The sequence below is a fragment of the Ceratotherium simum genome, chromosome 17 (assembly GCF_057802395.1).
Source record: "Ceratotherium simum simum isolate JZ-2026a chromosome 17, ASM5780239v1, whole genome shotgun sequence".
Lineage (NCBI taxonomy): Eukaryota > Metazoa > Chordata > Mammalia > Perissodactyla > Rhinocerotidae > Ceratotherium > Ceratotherium simum.
This window is the reverse complement of record NC_141916.1, coordinates 13,684,859-13,710,066: the sequence shown is the minus strand read 5'-3', so window position 1 is coordinate 13,710,066 and position 25,208 is coordinate 13,684,859. Positions and strand designations below refer to the sequence as shown.

General features: G+C 35.9%; 2 protein-coding genes across 2 annotated transcripts; both read left to right on the top strand.

Moving 5' to 3' along the window:
• Nucleotides 1-988: 988 nt before the first annotated feature.
• Nucleotides 989-8,498, top strand: LOC101399735 (olfactory receptor 6C2-like). Its single transcript, XM_004429473.2, has 2 exons — nucleotides 989-1,017; nucleotides 7,538-8,498. Exon 2 carries the CDS (start codon nucleotides 7,557-7,559, stop codon nucleotides 8,496-8,498), a length of 942 nt encoding a protein of 313 aa, XP_004429530.1. The 5' UTR covers nucleotides 989-1,017; nucleotides 7,538-7,556.
• A 13,109-nt stretch (nucleotides 8,499-21,607) lies between these two features.
• Nucleotides 21,608-24,285, top strand: LOC101399993 (olfactory receptor 6C2-like). Its single transcript, XM_087441946.1, is given in 2 exon segments — nucleotides 21,608-21,626; nucleotides 23,279-24,285. Coding segments are annotated over 2 exon segments (1,026 nt in total).
• Nucleotides 24,286-25,208: the final 923 nt, after the last annotated feature.

The window sequence follows — 25,208 nt, the reverse complement described above, 5'->3', positions numbered from 1 at the left end:
ACAACTTCACCCTTGTTTACTGTGCTGACCTCATCTTAACAGATTGCCAAGGCTATTTTTCAGTGGCTGCAAGCCAGGGAGGAATATGCACAGAAGAGAAAATTTTGAAAATTTTGATCTGCTAATCGAAACTCATCCTGCTAGCACTTCCGCATACCAGCCTGCCCTCCTTGATCCCTTAAACCTAACCCTAAACCCTCAGTCTAGGAGGCAGATTTGAGAGGCCTTCTCCTGTCTCCTTGCCAATTGACCGCATAATATACTTTTTTCCCTCAAAGACTGGTGTACACAGTATCAGCTTCTGTGCACACAGGTGGAGAGAGCCTTTGCTCAGTAACAATTCCACTGAATACATAGTACTTGTTCTCAATGTGTGTTTTCATACTAAATAGATACTTTACAAACAATAATATCATGCGAAATTAGGTAGAGCAAAACATTTTGATTATTAAAATCTCTTATACCATATTCTTAGAAAGTCTAGTAGGGAACTGAATCAGGCTTGTGCTTTTTTCTCATCAGGAGGATGTGCACCTGGCCTATGTCTGATGCTGTTGTTCTATCTCAGTGTCTCAAAGGACAGTGTCCTTGCTGCCAATTTTAGTTCCTTTGCCAAAGTTCATTATGCAAAAGGTCCATTAGTGACGTTAGAATCTAGGTCACTGAGTATCCTTTAATTTATTCATTCAGGTGATCCCAGTGCACCTCCAGAAGACTGAGTGGAAGAACATAAATATCACTAATTTCAGAGTAGGAAAGCCAACTCCCTGCTCAGAATGATCAGAGCAGTTCCAAAACCCAGAGGAAATTCTTTTGTTCTCCTGCCTTACACTAGGTTTTCTTCCCTTCATGACAGAGAACAAAGGAAAACGTATCCAAGACTTAAAATAAGAAGATTCTGTAATGAGAGTCTTTATATGATATGAAAACAGGAAATTCAAAGAACTCCAGACCCTCCAGCAGATGCCTGGAGAGTAAATGCAGGTTGATGACCCTGTAAGACCAGTGCAGAGTCTCGTGTCCCTTAACACAAAACAGTTAAACATGGCAAGGAGCTGCCGGCTGAAACCATGAAAAAATATCAAAAGAGTAAGTACCCCAAGGTAGATACAAGAATTACTTTCGCTTTTGAGAGATACGAGAAAGATATGTTTGTTGGCATTTTCCTCTGTAATGTGGTTAGTGAAGCTTGTTTCAACTTTTAATACGAAAAATTATAGTAGACATTTTAAGTACTATTCATTAGCCCTTTGTAAGAATAAGGTCATACCTAGGGCTCTATTTTTGCATCTATAATTAGTCATCTATGCAGTGTAATTTCAAAAATATGCAGAAAAATACCTTCCAAATCCCTGGAATTTGTATCCCAAAAGCATGCTGTGTTGCTTAAAATGTAAACATTTTCTAAATTAACAATATTCTTTTATGTTGAAAAATTTAAGCAGAAATTATTCCATCCCTCCTAAACATCTCTTAGTTCAAACAGAAATGTTCCCTTGATATTTGCAGTACTCAATGGAGAGTAATTTGATGGCTGAGGAGAAAGAGACACTTTTTGTTATTCTTCATGAAGCACTGCTCAGGACGGCAGGGTTGAGAAGAGGATTTCACTGAGACGGTTTGTGCCTGGTGTGTGTTCAGAGGGGGAAGCATGAAAAAGCGATGACAGCAAGGATGACCATTTTTGGTTACATCATAGTTTGTTCTACTCATTGCCTTTTCTGTAGCCCTGAAGTCGTTGGGAGAGAATTAGCTGTTAGATAAACCAAAATGCAAGGACAAGGCAAAGAATAAGGCAGAGTAAATGATTCATCCACTATTTTACTTTCATAAAAGAGAAACCATTCATGAATTGATCTTATCTAACAAAGCCAAAAATAGGATTTGCATCGAAAAACGATTGAGGGGATACAGAAAATCTTAGAGACTTTGAAAACAAAGAACTCTGTTTTTCTTTCCTTGTATAGCTGTTGATTAGTGTAAGAAGCTCACAGAGACCACTCTTTTGGGGATGGAAGGGTCATGGAAGGTAACAGTTTCCATTATTTATCAATTTCTTGAAAACCTTGCGAGTTTAACTGGGAGATAACGTGGATGCGACAGGCTGTTGCTGTATAATGTTGGCCTGTATCTTTGTTAGTGTCTTTGTCTTAGTGGTGTCAGGTCTGCACCATTTCTCTTATTAGAGTCTTTCTTTAGTTTTCCTGCATGAGTGTCCATTTTACTGTGATGGTCCCTTTAAAGCAATGTTGGCCTTTCCATATGCACCCCAGGATTTTATAAGGCATATGTCCATAGGAAGACAAGTGTTAATTTTTCCAGACTCAAAGGACTCATGTCATTTTCAGGAAATAATTTAAAGCCAACAGAGTGGAACATCATTCATATAACAAACTAATTGATGTCTCCTGGGGAGATACCATTTCATTCAGTGATGGAGAAATAGCTGGAACCCTAGAGACTGTATATTCAGGTAGGACATATTTTCATGGCTACCATTATGAATAATTAATGCTGGTTAAGGAGTAGGAACAGTTATTGCTCCATCAACAGAAATAGAGTCTTTTCCTCTAGCTGAAGAATATACGTAATGGTGACAGATATTATCAACAATACATGACTCATAATATAGGGAAAAGCAGCCAGTTAATATTTTACTCATCCTTATGTGTATTGTAAATTATAATGTAAATATATAAATTACTGTTAATGGTAGCATTAACTGAGAGGACAGCACTGATTGGGAGAGAGGTGTGGAAATAAGTGATGATGCTGAGGTTGAGCAACAAACTTCCTTAATTGTCTAGGTGGGTCTCAAACATTAATATGCATATGAAATTCTTCATCATCACACCATAATATTTTCATTTTTAATTTATCCACTGGCATCTTACTACTTTCCCTCACTGCCTGGCTAAAACTTTTTAGGTCTCTCTGAGTTCAGGAATCTATATTGTGACCTGAATCCTTGATGAGACTAATTCAGAGTCACACACATTTAAATAACCTAGTTAGACACAAGCATTTCTGGAAGTAGAAAGTAAAACATTACATAAAAAACTACAGTGAGAATTTCTGTATAAATTAAGTGAGTTTTATGATACAGAGCCTAGCCCTGTACTTCGGAAATAATAGACACTGGATGGAATAGTTTCATTGAAAAAGCTTGTCTCAGATTTTCCTATAGCCAGATGGAAGCAAATCTTGTCAGGAAATAAAGTAGATGTGCTCTAATAAGAGAGAGGAGAGAGAGAAAAGAGACAAGGGTCCAGAGTTCCATCATTAGTAGGGAAGAGTGAGCCCAAGAGAACGTCAGAGTGCAGCACTCCACACAATCAAGGCACAGTGGTACACCTTGGGAATCAGGCAAGAGGAGGTTGGCAGTTTAGGTGGGTGAGATGGAGAACAAAGGCTGTGGAAACAAACTTGACCTTTGTCCTAATTTTGCCTACCCTGCATTTGTGGAAAGAATTCTGAGAGGATAAGACCAAGATAAATTAGGAGAATTAAAAGAATCTTGTCTTCTGAAAAAGGAGAAGGTATATTCACGCTTACTTAACAACATATGAGGCTAGAAAAGAGGATTAAAAGTGATATTGCATTTCGGAAGAGGAAAAAAGAAAGGAAGTTGGTTAAATTTAAAGTTTGGAGAAAGGATTATGTTAGAATGTAGAAAAAATTTAACAGGCAAACTATAGGTCAAATAATTAAGTAGGCAAATTTTGTGTTTAAGACACTCAGAATTAGCATTTTATTCTTTTTTCCAAATGATATTGCTTCTGTAAAGACAGTAACTGTGATTCATCAACAGACTGTCCACAGGGACTGAGATCCGTGGCTGTGGGAATGGAGCAGAAGGTTATTTTGCAGGATGTGCCACAGTCACTCAGTAATTATGAATATTATAGTTTATTTGAATATTGTTATGGACTCCTGCAAAAATCAGAATTGTTTTTTGAGTGTGTCTGATTTCAAACTTCTGAGATTTGAACTGCACCAAAGAATGTCAAGCATGATCCCTCATACTAGGGGTGATAGAATCACCAGTCTATACTTGGTTCCCAATATATCACTGCAAAAGAGAGCAATCCACTGCTACTATGGTTTTAGACTCTATATCTCAAAGTGCAGGTCCAAATAAAGATTAGAAAGCTGTGTGGTTTTATATTGATTGATCGACAAGGAGATGGAGAAACACGAATATGGAGAAAGGAATGAAATCTTGAAAAGCAGATTTTTTAGAGGCTCTATGTCAGTTTCAAGGTGCAGAAATGGGATGATATAGTTTTTCCCTTACCAAAGTTGGTTTGTTAATTATTCTCTACGCTTAAACATTTATTCTTTGAAAGATTAGTCATTGACTTTGGTTCTGGACAGTGCAAAAAACTAGACAGCTAAATGAACCTTCTAATATGTGCATAAAAAGAGGGATGGAATTAACACTGTGACTACTAAAGACTACCTCATTACCTAATTTCAGGTTATATTAGCAAATGGACTGGGAGTGTCAGCAGGAGAGAAATAGATTTTAGAATATAGGTCGGAAAGTAAATTATTTAAACAAAAAAGAAGTAGATCCCATCTTGGTACAGTCACAGGATTTAGCAGCAATTCTAATCTTCCTGATGTTGCAGTCTGAGCATTTTAGCTATCACTACTGCCTGAAATTTTCTCTACATTTTAAAAGATTAAAATCCAAATTGAGCTAAAATTGTATATAAGGTACATTAAATTATTCATTCAAAAATTACTGAATACATGCTATGTGTCAGGCACAGTTCTGTAGCAACAAGGGATCTAACAAAGAAAGAACAAATTCTCTATTCTTAGAGTACGCTAGTGACCCGAATGATCCAATGACCCTAAGAATATTAGGATACTGTTGAACTTCTGGAATGTCACCATATATGATATTGATGTGACTTTCTGTCAATTTTAATAAAAACTACGCAACATAATTCCTTGAATGTAGATTATCAGTACTTCTTATCAGAGGAAGGGTGTTGAGGTTGGGGAGTGAGGTGGGAAAACTAAGGAAAACATGCCACACTCCACCATCTCTCTTAGAAGAGGAATGAATCTTGAGACACACAGTAGGTGGTTTCTGCTTGAAAAGAAAGGAAAGCAGAAAGTAAAGCAATCTCAATCTCTAAAAATTGTTATATGGGGAGCTAATTCTGGACAGTAGAAAAAAAATAAAAGTACCTAAAAGCAAGAGGTCCGGGAAAGAGATTACTAGAGAAAAAACAACAAGCAAACTACAACCACAGATGAAGAATTATAATATTAAAGGTAAAGTGAGGACTAATTTAAAGGCCAGAGAAAAATTTGAAAAGGAGGATTTACAAAGTGTAGAATTGGGATTTTTCAGGCCTTTTGTGTAAGAATGTTCTCAAAATGACAGTGCAATTTGAAAAAGACGTGAAAATAAGAATGTTGAACTAACTGACAAAAATAGGCATTAAAGAATAAATTTTGTCTCAGTATGTAGACAACCATGTTTTGTTTCTTCAGTTCAAATTTACATAGCTCCCTACAGGTGCCGGACATAAGGGAACATAAGGATATATAAAACAGAACCTCTACTTTGGAGAAGTTTCCAGAAACATAGAGAAGAAACATAAGCCTACTGAAGTACCCAATGTGATATATTCTAAGATAGGGTAGGCAACAGCTGTTTGGATATAACACGAGACCATAATCTCACATACTCTGGGTGGGTCAACGAAGATTTCCTTGAAGAATTGATACCTAGGGAGAATCCTGAAGGACCAAGAGCCATTAGTCAGTCAGAGGATTAGCCCTTGCAGAGGGGAGAGCATGTAGAAAATATGAAGAATTGCAAGTAGTCGAGGTTAGTGGAACTTAAATTATGAGAAAGAAAGGTGAGGACCTTGTAACTGATGAGGTGAGAAAATAAGGAAAGTCTTGTCCATGAAGAGCCTTACTGGCCACAAAAAAAAGAGATTAATCTTGGGGCTGGCCACTTGGGTTAGTGGTTGAGTTCAGCACATTCCGCTTTGGCAGCTTGGGTTCTCAGGTTTGGATCCCAGGGAAGGCTTACACCACTCATCAGCCATGCTGCGGCAGTGACCCACATGTAAAGTAGAGGAAGATAGGCACAGGTGTTACTTCAGGGCTAATCTTCCTCAGGAAAAAAAAAAAAGATTAATATTTACCAAGAAATAGTCAACACTGGAAGAGGAGAAGAATTGGAGAAGGAGCAGGATTTCATTTTGAGCAGATAGTACGTGAGGTGTCTGTGGAACATCCATCTGGTCATGTATACTTAGCAATGTTTCTCATTTGGAAAGTTCTGGCCTTTGGAATCCATCATATAAATGACAATCAAATCAACTGCACTGAGAGAAACCAGCCTTGGAGAGTATGGAGTAAGAAGAATAACTGCAAGAATACAACAAAGGAGAGGTCTTAAGATGGAATATTGGGGAACAGCAGTATTTCATAGATGAACAGAGAATGAGGAGAGTGTGTAGGACACTAAAAAGCGACATGTGGACTTAAGAGGAAAATCTGAATGATGGCACAGAGTCCATTTGTAGAATGATTGAACTTCAAAAAAAATGTTATGGAGATGGCTATAAAAATGTGCCATTGACTTCAACAGTAATGAAGTTCTAGTAGGTGTTAGAAAGTAGTGGGGGTTGGAAGTGAAAGATAGGTTGCAGAGGCTTAAAGCCAAAACTGAGTAGGGGTAAGATGAGAAGGTGGAGACACTAGTATCTTTTTAAAGGAATTAAAAACATCATGAAAAAAGGCACGGCCTGGAACACTATGTTCAACGACATTAACGTAGTTTTAGCTTCAGGGGCTTTGAGAGAAAGGGAACTACAGTCATTTAACTGAAATATAACATGAATGCATATGAGGATATTTCTTCTGTAAATATCTTGGACACAACATTCTCACACCATAGATAAAATAGTTGTACGTTAACCATTTATCATTTAAGAATAAGGAATACAAGCAGAAAAGAATAAAAAGACAAAGGGTAATCTCAGGATCTAGTGTTGTGTTTTGTTGTCAATGTTGTTTGCTTGTTTTCCAGGAGAAATGCATATTACCTGTTAAAACAATGCTTTGATTGTAACAACTGAAGAGAAGTCATGTTCTCAATCATCTGGGTATGTCCCATATCTAAGGTTTGTCTTGGATAAAGAACATTTAGGTGCACATGAAATGGCACCATCTTTTTTCCCCTATTGTATTTGTCAATCCCATTCATATAATGAATTACAATCACCTAAATGCTTAAATTTTGAAGGGTAAAGATTATCTGAGAAGAAGATGGATTTTTTACAATAACATGAATCTTGAAGGGATAATCTGCTGCTTATACATGTAAAATTCAGGGAGGCTATTGCAATAGTGGCAATATTGATTATGATGAGAAAGGAGAATATAAATGTGGACTGGTTTGCTTGGCTTTTATATGCACAGAATGTAAGTTCTTTGCTATAGAATTCAAATATCCACCATCCCATAAAATCTCTTAGATTTTTACACGTTGACTGAGTAGAATTCAAAAGTCAGTGATGAGGAACCACACAGTAATAACAACTTTTATCCTGCTGGGACTGACAGATAACCCACTCCTGCAAATCCTGATTTTTGTCTTTCTATTTCTCACCTACGTGTTGAGTGTAACAGGGAACATGACTATTATCACCCTAACATTGATAGACTCCCATCTTAAAACACCTATGTACTTTTTCCTCAGAAATTTTTCCTTCTTAGAAGTCTCATTTACCACTGTCTGCATTCCTAGATTCCTGTACAGTATATCAACTGGAGACAATACTATTACCTACAATGCTTGTGCAACTCAAATATTTTTTGTTATTCTCTTTGGAGCGACAGAATTTTTTCTCCTGGCAGCCATGTCCTATGATCGATATGTTGCTATCTGTAAACCCCTTCATTACATAACCATCATGAACAATAGGGTGTGCATCGTATTAGTTGTTTGCTGTTGGGTGTCTGGCTTGATGATCATTCTCCCACCACTTAGCCTGGGCCTCCAGCTGGAATTCTGTGAATCCAATGCCATTGATCATTTTGGCTGCGATGCAGCTCCCCTCCTAAAGATCTCATGCTCAGACACCTGGGTAATGGAACAAACCATTATCCTTGTGGCTGTATTTGGACTCATTATCACCCTCATGTGTGTGCTTCTGTCCTACACATACATCATCAGGACAATTCTGGGATTCCCCTCAGTCCAACAAAGAAGAAAGGCCTTTTCTACCTGCTCATCGCACATGATAGTGGTTTCCATCGCCTACGGAAGCTGCATCTTCATCTACATCAAGCCCTCAGTAAAGGACCAGGTGTCCATAAATAAAGGAGCTGTAGTGCTCCATAGTTCTGTTGCCCCCTTGTTGAACCCCTTCATTTACTCCCTGAGGAATAAGCAAGTGAAACAAGCTTTCAGTAATTGTATAAAGAGGATTACGTCACTTCAGAGCCACATGTGACTTCTTTTTTGTTTTTAAATGATTTACTGCCCTTTAATTTCTTCCCAATTGTATTGGGTAATAATTGACAAATGCAATTGTGTGTGTGTGTGTGTATATATATATATATATATATATATTTTGCTGAGGCAGATTCACCCTGCGCGAACATCTGTTGTCAATCTTCCTCTTTTTTTGGCTTGTGGAAGGTTAGTCCTGAGCCAACACCCATGCCAGTCTTCCTCAATTTTGTATGTGGGTCATTGCCGCAGCATGACTGATGAGCGGTTTAGGTCTGCACCTGGTATCCAAACCCAGTAACCAGGGCCACAGAAGCAGAGCATGTTGAACCGAACCAATACACTGCAGGGCCAGCCCCTACAATTGTATATATTTAAAGTGTACAATGGGATGATTTGATGTACATGTACACTGTGGAATGAGTACTAAGATCAAGATTATCAACATACCCATCATTTCCCGTACTTAACTTTTTTATTTGTATGGTGAGAATGCTTAAGATCTACTCAGAAACTTTCAACTATACAATACCATATTATTAACTATAATTACCATGCTTTACCTTAGATCTTCAGAGCTTATTCTCATGATCGAAAATTTGCACACTTTGATCTACATCTCCTCCTCCCCCCAGCCCCTGGCATTGTATTCTCTGTTTCTATGAAATTGGCTTTTTTTTTCTTCTTAATTTCCACATATGCATGATACCATACAGTATTTTAGTATTTGCCTCTCTCTGTCAGGCTTATTTCACTTATCATAATGCCCTCCAGGTTCATCCATGTTGTCACAAATGGCAGGGTATTCTTCTTTGCTATGGCCGAATAATATTCCATCATACGTATATGTGTGTGTGTATATATATATATATATATATATATATATATAACATTTAGGTTGTTTCCTTATGTTGACTATTGTGGCAATACTGCAAACCACAACAATCTACAGATTCAATACAATTCTTTTCAAAATTCCAATGACATTTTTCTCAGAAGTAGAAAAACTGTCCTAAAATTTGTATGGGACAACAAAAGACCCTGAAAGGCCAAAGCAGTCTTTAGCAAAAAAGGACAAAGCTGGAAGCATCATACTTCCTGATTTTAAATTATGTTACAAAACTGTAGCGATCAAAACAGGATGGGACTGGCATAAAAACAGGCAAATCGAATAGCGGATCAGAACGGAGAGTCCAGAGATAAACATATATATACATTCAACTAATTTTTGACAAAGAAGCTAAGAGCACACAAAAGGCAAAGAATAGTCTCTTCAATACATGGTTTTAGAAAAACTGGATATCCAAACTCAAAAGAATGAAACTGGGCCCCTGTGTTACACATTTAACAAAAATTAACTCCAAATAGGTCAAAGGCTTAAATGTAAGACCTGAAACCATAAAACTTCTAAAAGAAAACATAGAGAAAAAGATCTTTGACACTGATCTTGGAAATGAGTTTTTGGATATAACACCAAAAGCACAGACAATAAACGCTAATATAAAGAAGGCGGGACTACATCAGACTAAAGAGCCTGTGTGTAGCAAAGGAAACAATCAATAAATTGAAAAGGGGATCTACAGAATGGGAGGAAATATTCGCAAACCATATACCTGATAAGGGGTTAATATCCAAAATATATAAAGAACTCATACAACTCAGTAGCCAAAAAGCAAATAATACAATTTAAAAATGAACAAAGGACCTGAACAGACATTTTCCAAAGAAGACACACAAATGGCCAATACGTGCATTAAAAGGTGCTCAGCATCACTAATCATCAGGGAAATGCAAATCAAAACCACAAAGTGATAGCATCTATATCTGTTGTTGTTGAGGATGTGGAGAAAAGAGAACTCTTATGCACTGATAGTGGAAATTTAAATTGGTTCGGCCATTATGGAAAACAGTGTGGTGGTTCTTCAAAAAATTAAAAATAGAACTACCATGTGATCCAGCAATCCCACTCCTGGGTTTATATCCGAAGGAAATGAAATCAGTACCGTGAAGAGACATCTGCATGCCCACGTTCTCTGCAGCATTATTCACATGGGGCTTCTTTTGATCCAGAGACTTGATCTGTCTCTGTCACACACCTGAGAATTAATGGAGGTTATAGGGAAAAGACTACCTAAGAAACACTGTCATTCAGAGGGTAAGAATTGAAAATACACAGCAGTCATTGTTCAATATCAAGTCTAAAATGCTACTTGACAGACTTCACAAGGGCCCCTTATTCTGGGGCTATGGTAAGCTTCTGGACTAGTTTGCAGTTGTGTTCCTTGAGAACAGCACTTCAGTTAATTGTATTTCATGGCTCTTGAGTCACCATCTGAGAGATCCTGGTTTTTCCATTATCCTATTTGGCCATATCCAGAGATGTTCTAGAAACATTTAGAGGACATTAAAAAGAATAAACCTTCCTTGGGGCTAAGTATATTTCACAGCCTCCTTTTTTCCCCCCATAGGATGTGGGAGCACAAAACTGATCTAGATTTAATCTCTTTTAGCCCACACTGAACGCTCAAAAATTTAACACTTTTTTTTCAATATGCTTGATTCTTGTTTGTACCATGTGCTGATAGTCTCACCTACTTCTCTTTCTTTAAATGTGCTTCTTTAGATTCAATGACAGATGCCTTGAACTTAAGACACTTTGATAGCAGTTACACCCTTAGTTTCTTTTGAAAAATTCCTATATCCAACAGAAATGGTTTACTTAATATTAAGACATTTATTGAATAGGTTCAGAGATATGGTGGCAACATCACTTACATCTTCTTGCCATGAGACTGTTTTAATATGTCTCAACAGATGTCTAAACTTTTTCTCTTACTTGTTGGAGATGAGAAATGGTGGCATTTTTCAACTCCGTGATTCTAACAGCTTTAGATCTTTGCCATCCCCATCCATAGTAACCATCACCCTTGCCCTTTCTTTTCTCAATTTAGTTATTTTTAGTAGCAACTTGTCAAATACAGGGAAGAGCAAACAGGTTGTTTCCCAACTACCATACCTAAATCCACAAACACTCTTAGGATATCATCTGCCTTCCAAATTATCTCAGGCAACAACTTTACCAAAATTTTTTCCACTGCAACATAACATATTCTTACATATTTTTATTGCCAGGTAAATCTGTGTCTCAAGAAATAAAATTGTCATATATGTAAGGGGAATGAATAATTGTGGACAAAAATAAAATCCATCATACATACATAAAAACAATTAAAATATTCTAAAAACAAATAATTATAATTTATACTTGAATTTAGCAAAGTTGGTTGAATATTGATAATTTACAAAATTAATTGAGTTTCTGTATATCAGAAACATGCCATATATATCTATAATTAAAAAATTGCATCAAACTATTCAAATACTTGTTAATGAAGGGGCCATACAATATATATACAGGAAACAATGAAATATTATTGATAAAAATTAAAGTGAAACTAAATAAATGAAAAATTATACTATCCATGTCTAAAGATTAGATCTATTCATTGATTTAGAGTGTATACTACATCTAGAAGGATGATACCCTATCCTTGCAAGTATATCAACTCCAAACTGATGCCTCAGCTGTGCCTTTAAAGGTTGTTCTACCTTTATGTCAGAAGACTTCAGCGGCATGATAGGACCAGTGGTCCACATAGTTATGCATAATTAAATGTCCAGTGCATCACTTGTTTTGGTGTAAAGTGTGTCCCTTGGTCCAAGGTGATGTTAAACTTGATCCCATGTCAGTGGATCAAACTATCAAAAACTGATACTAGCACCTATTCTGTGAATAGTAAAAACAAAGCTGTAACTGGAATATATGTCAATACCAATAAAGATATATCATTGCCACTTCTAGATTAGAAAAGGAGACAAATGTACTCAACTTTAAACCAGGTGCTTGTTGGTATCTTTAAGGGATAGTGCCATATTGGGTGCTCGTTGTTAGTTGCCAAATGGGACATGTGGCGGTTGGAAAAGTCTTGGTGAGGGGAAGCTCATTCTGGCCCATGCACAGCCTCTATACTTGTCACCAAGATTTCTCCTTTTACATAATTAGTATACTAGCATTGAGGTGGCCATTGACAGAAGCTGGCAGGTACAAAACGGATTAACCATTTCTGTTTTGGGTCATTATTTAGCTCCTCTTCCACGCTACATACTCTCTGGTGGACATTAGCATACAATAAAACTACCATCACATTTCATGCCCATTCTCAAGCGTTAACTACATACTTCTTCCCCAGATATCCTCATTGCTAATATTTCAGTCTTCCTCCTTCTAGTCCCCTGACCAACTAATCAAGCCATTCACCACTGCCCATGAGTAAATATTCATTCTTAACTTAAGCCACTTTGCTTTCCACACAAAGAGGTTGAGTAGGTGCATGAACTATCCCAAATTCTGACCATTGGGAAGACTTCCCCTAACTGTTATCTTTCAGAGAGGCACTTGAGCAGAGCTGTAGCAAAGAAAAAATCTATATTCAATTTGCAACAATACACCCAACTAACTGATGGGTGAACCAAGCTATCTTTTTCTTTCCCTGTCAGCAGGTCATACAGAACTCCTGTATGAATATAGGTTTAATCTGAGGAAGAGGAGACAATGTTTTTATTTGTATCTTGTGTTGGGGAGGGGCATTGCAGAGATGTCCACTTCACCTTTCACACTATGATAGCTCTTATCCCACAGGCCAAGCAACGAAATGGGGTTTCTGCCAATCCCCAAGTACATCTAATCTGTTTATTCATTTAAGATTGGGAATGCCCTGCCCTGTGGGTTGGTCGATGAACCTAGTGGACCCTCTGTGAGCTAGAGATGAGCCAGGTTGCTATTCTTTCTTACCCCTATTCCCTACGTTCTAACACGGGAGCATGACGCTTCTTCAGGTCCTTGAGGATCAATATCAATTCAGAAGACTGTCATGTTCCCCCATAATATTAACAAAATATAATATAGATATTCCAGGCATAGTATCTCAAAACTACCATTTTTCAGGGTGAATACTTCTTCAATTATAATACTTAAACTTCACAGAATGCATATATTTTTAATACAAATCTTTGGCCAATTTTATATATAAATTTATATTTATGTCGTACAAACTGATTACAATATGTTTAACAAGATGATGTGTGTTAAAATTTCCATTTGCACTCCAAACACAATTCATAAAAACTTAAGATCATGTGTCAATATTTTGAAGTGTACTCTCTGAGCCAAGAAGATGCCTGATGTTTCTGGCAGTAATATAGTTTATATTAATGCATATAAAGTAAATCTTAATTACTAGTAATGATAAATTATTTGGCAATTAAGAAATAATGTCTTAAGCAATCCCTTTGTAACATACAGTTTTATTTTTTCTTATATATAGGTACTTTACCTAGTTTTATTTATATTGTAAAGTATTGATTAATGGTTTGGAATTAGTGTGTAAAATTTTTCCCCACTTAAAATCACAGAAAGTAGAATCCCAGTTAACATTTTAGAATAGGAAGTCTGAATTTCAGAAACATTTGCTAATATTAAACAGATGTCTGAATATGATAAATTACTGGATGAAACTTAATGGCAATTAAATGGAAATGTATATTTTAAGATCTTGAATTAAAAAGGAAATGTTCAAAATGAGGCATATTTTGTACAGCAGTGGGGAAAAACAGACTATTAAAATATACATGATGTCATTTTCTTTCTTCTTTTCCTTTTACTGATTAGGAGCTTTTGATCGCTGAACAAAGTCAAATCCACTGGAAAGGAAGCCTGTGCATCTGATCTATTCTGATCAGGCTCCCGAGACACAGAGCAGGATAAAGATGCATGCAAAGGGAAACTAAGTGGTCCATAAATTCACCTATTAGGGATAAAGAGGGTTGTGATCAGAGATGCACAATTAGGAGGTTTCTAAGGTCCAGGTAATATTCTGTTCCAAGACTAGATTGTGGATATACCGTACACTGTTTTGTATGCATGACAGATATCATAAAACTAAAAGTTTTATTTAAAAGTTGTGCTATAATACAACTCTATGGTATTGTAAACCACCTTGGTGAATCCATGGAAAAATTATTATAATTTACCTGTAATATGTTTATATGTTTGAAAAATCTGAGATAATCACCTGGAAAAAAGAGGACTTGTAAGATATATTTATTAAGATCAAGATGTTTTCTAAAGGCAAAAATATTGTTTAGATATACTACATATATCAATATACTACATACACTAGCAAAAAAAAAAAGAAAGGAAAGTGAAAAAACATCATAAAATATCTAGGACTAAACTTTTCTGTAGCTGCATAATATTACTTGCTTGTATGATTCATTCTAATCATTTCAAATCCAACATATAAAGCCATAATTTTATAAATCATAATCAAATTCACTGCTTCAAACTCTTTCTATGCCCCAGACAAAAATTGGATACTTACTGCCACGCTAACAGCCTATTCTTATAATATATAGTCTCCTACAACATGAATCCTAATAATAAATAAAACTTTATTGTATACACATAGGAAAATGCGTGATAACAATTAAAAAACAAATACTTGCCTTAATTAAAATATAAAATGAGAATTAGAGAAAGAAATCCATAAAAGCAATGGTGGTATAAAAAAGCTAGTCAAAAAAGAGAGAAGCTTTATTTATTCAAGCGATCAGTAACAAAGGCATTTTCTCTTTACCACAAGACCTTTCTTCCTTAACCATGACAAATTTATTAATTGTGAGCCCTGATCTGACACCATCAAACCATAAACTCCTCAGGCATCTGATATGTAATCATACAATATTTTTCCAGATTTCTAAACAGTCACCTCATCTACAAGTTACTATAATTTTTATTTCCCTTTTTTAGTTGACCAAAAGCAACATTTCTTAACCACTTCTCCAGACCTTAGGTATATGTCTTAAAAATTTTTCAGATGGGTTCTGATGTTCTTTTTAAACACACATTTCAAAATCTCAGTGGCAGATATTTCAAAGCAGGAACCATTAGATCAGTGGTTTTTAATTCGGTGAACTGTTTGTGAGTCACCCATGTAACCATGCTCTTACAAAGTGTTGTCTGCGGGCAGAATAAAGAATATGTCTGTCATGTATTTTGTTTCTGTTTTTCGAATGTATATAAATACTCTTGTGATTAAAAAAATGAATTCATTTTACAATATCATTGAAAACTAATTTTTCTCAAATGTGTACTTTCATATCAAATAGATTCTTTAAAAAGCAATTATATCATGGGAAAATAGGTAAAGCAAAATATTTTGGCTATTAAAATCTCTTATACTTATATCCTTAGAAAGTATAGTAGGGAATTGAATCAGGTTGGTGTTTTTTTCTCATTAGGAGGATGTGCACCTGGCCTATGTCTGACGTTGTTATTATATTTCGTTGTCTCAAAGGACAGCGTCCCTGCTGCCTATTTTAGTTCCTTTGCCAAAGTTCATTATGCAAAAGATCCATTAGTGACATTAGAATCTAGGTCGCTGAGGATCCTTTACTTTATTCATTCAGGTGATCCCAGTGCACCTCCAGAAGACTGAGCAGAAGAACATAAATACCATTAATTTTGCTGTAGGAAAGCCAATTCCTGCTCAGAATGTTGAGAGCTCTTCCAAAACCCTGAGTAAGTTCTTTTGTTCTCCTGTCTTACATTAGATTTTCTTCCCTTCATGACAGAGAACAAAGGAAAATGTTTCCAAGGTTTCAAATAAGATTCTCTAATGACAGTCTTTATATGTTATGAAAATGGAAATCTCAAGAACTCTAGACTCTCCAGAAGATGCTTGGACAGTAAATGTAAGTTGATGACCCCATTAGACCAGTGCAGAGTCAGATGTCCCTTAAGACAACACAGTTAACACAGCAAAGAGCTTCCAGCTGAAACCATGAAAAAATATCAAAAGAGTAAGTGCCATAAGGTAGATATGAAAATTACTTTCTTTTGAGAGATAAGAAAAAGAAATAAATGTTGGAATTTTCTTCTCTAATGTGATTTAACTTTTTTCAAATTTTAATATGAATAATTGTAACAGGCGTGTTAAGTACTATTCAATAGACCTTCGTAAGCCTAAGGTCATACTTGGGCTATATTTTTGCGTCCCTACATAGTCACCCATGCAGTGTAATTTCAAGAACATACAGAAATATACCTTTCAAATCCTGGATTTTAACCCAAAAAGAATATTACATTGCTTAAAATGTCAACATTTCTTAATTTTAAATATTCTTTTTTGATAAAAAATTTAAGGAGTAATTATTCCATACCTCCTACATCTCTTAATTTAATGGACATAGTCCCTTAATATCTGAATTACTCATGGAGAGTAATTTGCTGATGGAGGAGAAAGAGACACGTGTTGTTGTTGTTCATGAAGCACTGCACAGGACAGCAAGGTTCAGAAGAGGATTTCACTAAGACAGTTTGTGCCTGGTGTGTGTTCAGAGGGGGAAGTATGGAAAAGGAGATGACAGCAAGGATGCCCATTTTTAGTTACTTCTTAGTTTCTTCTACTTATTGCCCTTTTTGTAGCCCTGAAGTAGTTGGAAGAGGATTAATTCTTAGATAAACCAAAATCCAAGTACAAGGCAAAGAATAAGGCAGAGTAACTTATTAGCCCTCTACTCTACTTACATAAAAGAGAAACCATTCACAAATTGGTCTTATCTGACAAAGGTAAAAATAGGATTTGCATAGAGAAAGGATTGAGGCGATATGGAAAATCTCAGAGTTTGGAAACAAAGAACTCTGTTCTTCCTTCCCTGTATAGATGTTGATTAGTGTAAGAAGCTCACAAAGAGAACACTCTTTTGTGAGTGGAAGGGTCATCAACAGAAACAGTTTCCATTGTGTATCAATTTCCCGAAAACCTTGAGACTTTAACTGTGAGGTAAGTCGATGTAACAGGTTGTCGCTGTATAATGTTGCCCAGCAGCTATGTTAGTGTCTTCATCTTATTTGTACTAGGTCTACACTCTTTCTCTTATTATTTTTTCTTTAGTTTTCCTGCATGTGTTCATTTTCCTGTGAAGGTCAATTTATATAAAGGTTGGTCTTTACATATGTACCTATTAGGATGTTATAAGGCACATGTCCGTAGGAAGAGAGGTATTAATTTTTCCAGACTCAGAGGACTCATGCCATTTGCAGGATACATTTTAAAGCCCAGTGAGTGAAAAATCATTCATATAACAAACTAATTGATGTCTCCTGGGGAGATACCATTTCAATACGTGATGGAGAAATAACAGGACACCTAGAGACTGTGTTTTCAGATAGGACATAATTTCATAGCTACTATTATAAATAAATAATGCTGGTTAAGGAATAGGAGTGGTTATTGTGCCATGAACAGAAATAGAATCTTTCCTTTAGCTGAAGAATATACGTAATGGACATAGATAATAACAAGCATAAGACTCTTAATAGAGGGAAAACAAGACTGTTATTATTTTATCCATCCTTCTTGTGTATTTGAAATAATAACATAAATATATAAATTAACATTAATGATATAAGGGGAAGCACTGATTGAGAGGGAGATGTTGACATAAATGATGATGTTGAGGTTGGGCAACAAACTTCCTTAATCGTCTAGGTGGATCTCAAACATTAATATGCATATTAAACTCTTCATCATCATACTAATAATGTTCTAATTTTTAATTTCACCACTAGCACCTAACTCCTCTCCCCAGGCCTGGCTAAAATTTTTTATGTCTCTCTGAGTTCAGGAATCTACATTGTGGAAAGAATCCTACTTGACTCATTCAGAGAGTCACATTAAATAACCTAGTTAAACGTATTTGTGGAAGAAGGAGGTAAAACAGCAGATAAATAACTATAGTGAGAATTTCTGTGTAAATGCAATGAGTTTTATGATACAGAGTCTAGCCCTGTACTTGGCAAATAATAGACACTGGATGGAATAGCTCCATTGAAGAAGCTTGTCTCAGATTTTCCAATAGCCAGGTGGAAGCAAGTCCTGCCACAGAATTAAGTGGATGTGCTCCAATAGGAGGGAGAGGAGAGAGAAGAGTCCAGAGTTGTGTCATTAGTTGGGAGGGTGAGCTCAAGAGAATGTGAGAGTGCAGCACTCCACACAATCAAGGCGCAGCCAGTACACCTTGTGGAGTTAGGCAAGAGGAGGTTGGGAGTTTAGGTGGGTGAGATGCAGAGCAAAGGCTGTGGAGACAAACTTGACCTTTCTCGTAATTTTGCCTGCCCTGCGTTTGTGGAAAGAGTGAGAGGAAGAGACCCAGATAAATTAGGAGCATGAGAGGAATATTGTTTCTGAAGGAGGAGAAGATATAGTCCTCCTTACCTAATAAAATATGAAGATGGAAAAGAGGATTAAAAGTGATATTGCATTTCAGGAGAAGAAAAGAGAAAGGAAGCAGGTTAAAATTAAAGTTTGGGGTGCATGTATCTTTATGCATTGGTGTTTTCAAGTTCTTTGGATAAATACCCGGCAGTGGAATAGCTGGATCATATGGTAGTTCTATCCTTGATTTTTTGAGGAATGTTCATTGCAGCGTTATTCACAATAGCCAAGACTTGGAAGCAACCTAAGTGCCCATCAAGGGACGAATGGATAAAGAAGATGTGGTATATATACACAATGGAATACTTCTCAGCCATAAGAAACGATGAAATCCAGCCATTTGTGACAACATGGATGGACATTGAGGGTATTATGCAAAGTGAAATAAGTCAGAGGGAGAAGGTCAAATACTGTATGATTTCCTTCATTAAATAGTAGATAATAACAACAATAAACAAACACATAGAGACAGAGATTGGATTGGTGGTTACCAGAGAGGAAGGGGAGAGGGAAGAGGGCGAAAGGGATAATTCGGCACATGTGTGTGGTGATGGGTTGTAATTAGTATTTGGGTGGTGAACATGATGTAATCTATGCAGAAATAGAAGTATAATGATGTACACCTGAAATTTAAAAATGTTATAAACCAATGTTCTGCAATAAACAAAAAATTAAAAAAAAAGTTAAGGTTTGGATAAAGGATGATGTTGTAAAGCACAAAAAATTCTATAAGCAAACAACAGGTAAAATAATTTGGTAGCTAAATTCTGTGTTTAAGACACTCAGAATTAACATTCTATTCCCCTTGCCAAATGATATTGCTTCTGTAATAACTAGTTGTGATTCCGCAACAGTCTGTACACAAGGGACTGAGATGTGTGGTTGTGGGAATGGAATAGAAAGCTATTTTGCAGTATGTGCCACAGTCTAATAATAATTCTGAAATGTATAGTTTATTTGAATACTGTTGTAACCTCTGTATAAATCAGAATACTTTTTTGAATGTGCCTCATCCCAAACTCCTGAGATTTCCACTATACTAAAGTATCTCAAGCATGATCATGCATGCTAGGGGTGATAGAATGACCAGGCTATACTTGGCTCTTAATCAAGACTAACTGCAAAAGAGAGCAAACTAGTGCTACTTTGGTATTAGATTCTATATCTCAAAGTGTGGCTCCAAACAAAGATTAGAATCCTCAGTTATTTTAGATGGATTGATGGACAAAGACATGGAGAACAAGAGTATGGACGAGGCAATAAAAAGTATAGTTTTTGAATAGCACAGTTTTTAGAAGCTTTATGACCATTTCAAGATGTAGAAATGGATATTATCTCTATCTTACAAAAGTCAATTCATTGATTTGTCTCTATGCTAAATCATTTGTTTCTTTACACAGATTAGTCATTGAGGTTGATTCTGGACAGCACAAAAAACTGGACAGCTGAATGAAGCTTCTAGCATGTGTATAAAGACAGGGATGGAATTAATACTGTGAGTATTAAAGGTTACTTATTAGTTAATTTCAGGTTATATTAGCAAATAGACTGTGAGTGTCAGCAGGAGAGAAATGGTTTTCAAAATATAGGTAAGGAAGTAAATTGTTTAAACAAAAAAGAAATAGATTCTATCTTGGTATAATCACAAAATTTAGCAGCAATTCTAATCTTCCTAATGTTACAGTCTGAGCCTTTTAGCTAACAGCATTGTCGGAGACTTTCTCTATATTTTTAAAGATTAAAATCCACATTGAGTTAAAATTATGTTTAAGGTACAATAAATAATTCCTTCAAAGTGATTGAAAATGTGCTACGTTTGGCACAGTTTCTGCAGCCAGAAGGGATCTAACAAAAAAAAAAAAACAAATCCTCTGTTCTTAGAGTTTATTTGTTAGTGACTCAAATGATTCAATGACCCTAAAAATATTAGGATATTCTTGACCTTCTGGAATGTCTCCATATATAGTATCTATGTGAATTCCTGCTGAATTTAATGTAAACTATACAAAGTAATTCCTTGAATGAAAAACATCAGTACTTCTTATCAGAGCAAGGGTGTTGAGGTTGGGGACTGAGGTGGGAAAACTAAAGAAAACATGCCACACTCCACCCTCTCTCTTACAAAAGGAATAAATCTTTAGACACATAGAAGGTGGTTACAGCTTTGAAAAGAAAGGAAAACAGAAAGTAAAACAACTTCAGTCTCTAAAAAATGTTGTATGGGGAGCTACTTCTGGACAATGGGAAAAAATCTAAGTACCTAAAAGCAAGAGGTCCAGGAAAGAGATGACTACAAAAAACAAGAAAACAACAGTAGATGAAGAATTATAATACTAAAGGTAAAGTAAGGACCAGTTCAACGGCCAGAGAAATAGTCTGGAAAAAGGGGGACTTACACAGTTTCTAATTGGGATTTTTCAGGCCTTTTGTGTAAGAATGCACTGAAAATTACAGTGCAATTTGAAAAAGGCATGAAAATAAGAATGTTGAAACAACTGACCAAAATAGGCATTAAAGAATATAGCTTAGTCTCAGTACATAGACAACTCTACTTTGTTTCTTCGGTTCACATTTATAACACTCTACAGGTGCCAGACACAAGGAGATATAAGGATATATAAAATATAGACTCTACTTTGGAGAAGTTTCCAGAAACAAAGAGGAGAAATATAAGCCTACGGAAGTATCCAATGTGATATATTCCAAGACAGGGTAGGCAACAGATGTTTGGATATAATGTGAGACCATAATCTGACATACTCTGGGTGGGTCAATGAAGATTTCCTTGAGGAATTGCTACCTAGGGAGAATCCTGAAGGACCAAGAGCCATTAGTCAGAGGATTAGCCCTTGCAGAGGGGACAGCACGCAGAAAATATGAAGAATTGCAAGTAGTCAAGTGTTAGTGGAACTTAAGCTATGAGGAAGAAAGTTGAGGACTTTATAAGTGAGGAGGTGAGGAAGTAGGGAAGGTCTTGTCTTTGAAGAGCCTTGCAGGCCACACAAAAGAGATTAATCTTCTCAAGAAATAGTCAACACTGGAGCAGGAGAAGGCTTGGAGAGGAAATAAGATTCCATTGTGAGCATATAGTACGTGAGGTGTCTGTGGAATATCCATCTGGTCATGTATACTCAGCAATGTTTTTCATTTGGAAAAGTTCTGGCCTTTGGAATCCATCATATAAATGACAATAAAATCAACTGTACTGAGTGAAACCACCCTTGGAGAGTATGGAGTCAGAAGAATAACAATCAGAAATCAAGAATGGAGAGTTCTCAATAGATTATTGGGGAACAGCAATATTTCATAGATGAACAGAGAGTGAGGAGAGTGTGTAGGACTCTAGAAAGATCTAGAGTTAGGAGGAAACTCATAATGATGGCACAGGATTCATTTGAAGAAAGACTGAATTTTAAGCAAATATATATATTTTATATAAAAATAAATATTTATTTTTAATAAATATAAATATTTTTATTAAATATTAATAAATATAAATTTTTTATAAAAATATATATAGTGTGGGTGCCACAAAATAACTATAAATAATGTGCTATTGGCTTCAAAATAATGTAGTTCTTGCAGGTGATAGAAAGCAGTGGGAGTTTGGAAGTGAAAGTTGAGTTGCAGAGAATTCAAGATGAAGCTGAGTAGGGGTAAGATGAGAAGGTAGAGACACTAATATCCTTTCAAAGGGATTAAAAACACAATGAAAAAAAACCACAGCCTGGAAGACTATGATCAGTGACATTACATGGAGTTTGAGCTTAAAGGACATTAGGAGAAATGAGACCACAGTCAATTAAGTGAAATGTTAACTTGAATGTGTATGAGGATATTCCTTCTGTAAATAGCATGAAAACAACGTTTTCTCACACTGTAGATAAAATAGTTGTATATCAAACCATCTGTGAGTTACGAATAAGGAATACAAGTAGAGAAGAATAAAAAGACAAAGGGTAATCTCAGGCTCCAGTGTTGTGTTTGGTTGTCATTGTTGTTTGTTTGTTTTCCAGGAGAAATATATCTTATCCTTCAAACAGTGCTTTGACATTAACAATTGAAAAGAATTCATGTTCTTAGTTATCTTGATATGTCGTATGTCCAACTTTTGTCTTGGATAAAGAATATTTACGTACACATGAAATAACATCATCCTTTTTCCTCGTAACTTATTTGTAAATGTGATTCATGTAATGAATTACAAACAATCAACTAAATTCTTAAATTTTCAGGGGTAAAGATTATCTGAGAAGACGGATTTTTTTAACAATAACATGAATCCTGAAGGAATAATCTGCTGTAAATTTTATGCAAGTAAAATTCAGGAAGGCTATTGGAATAGTGACAATATTGATTCTGATGTAAAATGAGGAAATAAACGTGGACTGGTTTCCTTGGCTTTTATATGCAGAGTCTTGTGCTACAGAATTCAAATACCTACCTCCTCATAAAATCGCTTTGATTTTTACATGCCCACTGGGTAGATTTCACAAGGCAGTAAGGAGAAATCACACAGCAATAACATCTTGTATCCTGTTGGGGCTGACAGATGACCCCAAACTGCAAATCTTGCTTTTTATCTTTCTATTTCTCACCTACATGTTGAGTGTAACAGGAAACCTGATTATTATCACCCTTACATTGATAGACTCCCGTCTTAAAACACCTACGTACTTTTTCCTCTGAAATTTTTCCTTCTTAGAAGTCTGGTTTACCGCTGCCTGCATTCCTAGATTCCTGTACAGTATATCAACTGGGGACAATACTGTTACCTACAATGCTTGTATAAGTCAACTATTTTTTGTTATTCTCTTTGGAGCAACAGAATTTTTTCTCCTGGCAGCCATGTCCTATGATCGGTACGTTGCTATCTGTAAACTCCTTCGCTACATGACCATCATGAACAATAGGGTATGTACCTTATTAGTTGTCTGCTGTTGGGTGTCTGGCTTGATGATCATTGTCCCACCACTTAGCCTGGGCCTCCAGCTGGAATTCCGTGACTCCAATGCCATTGACCATTTTAGCTGTGATGCAGGTCCCCTTCTGAAGATCTCATGCTCAGACACCTGGGTAATGGAACAAATCGTTATCCTTGTGGCTGTATTTGCACTCATTATCACCCTAGTGTATGTGCTTCTGTCCTACACATACATCATCAGGACAATTCTGGGATTCCCCTCAGTCCTACAAAGAAGAAAGGCCTTTTCTACCTGCTCATCGCACATGAGTGTGGTTTCCATCGCCTATGGAAGCTGCATCTTCATTTATGTCAAGCCCTCGGCAAAGGACCAGGTGGCCTTAAATAAAGGTGTTTCAGTGCTCAGTGGTTCTGTTGCCCCCTTGCTGAATCCCTTCATTTATACCTTGAGGAATAAGCAGGTGAAACAACCTTTCAATGACTCTATAAAGAGGATTACATTTCTCTCAAGGAAATCAAAGTTTTGATGAATTAGAGTAAATGAAAGAAGAAAGTCCTCTGAATAGTTATCTATGGCTTTCAAGTGTTTCATCGTTTTGTACCTATAATGTTGTCAGATTAATCTCCTCAAAGACATTTAATACTCCTTCCTAATCTTGCCTTAATCAAACTTCTTCTTTCAAACCAAAGTTATACATGGTGTTTTCCTTCCTTTTTAAATTATAAAATATACTTATAAGTTATTGAACTTGTCTCCACTTCTGATCTACTGTTTTCTTCAATGCTCTAGAGAAGAAAGGAAAATCATTATATTTAAAAATACATAAATTATATATAAGTGCACTATATTGTTATATTACTAGTTTCTTCCTCTAAAACAAAGATATCAAAATTTGTACTATAAATCTAAGAACAAAATAATAATAGAAAACAACAACAGCAAAGATGTATTAAAAATAAATTAAACCAAATAAGGTATTCCAGGCTAATTAAAATAATGAACACAACAAAATGGTAACAGACATGTCAACAGGAGTTTGAGAATAATCTGAATTGAAGAAATGGAAAAATCTTCACAATTACTGATAAGATGTATTAGCTTATTTATATTCATGAGAGAACTTCACTTAAAAGGTATACATTTAATTTTATACAAATTTAAATATATAGATACATAGGTAGATAGAGAAAGAGAGAAAGCGATACAGAGTAGTACGCACTATACTACTCTATATCTATCTATTGAGATAATGGTGTGATTTTTTTCCTTTTTTTGTTTAGCTTGATAAATTCCTGTGATAGATTTTCTATTACTAAATATTTTATGCATATTCTTCACTGCCCCTAAATAGTTTCTCTTCACACCAGCTTACAACCACCTTCAGTCTTTCCAGACATCTTTGTTTATTCTACGTTGTGTCTTCAGTCTTCACCCTTTTTTCACTTTTGT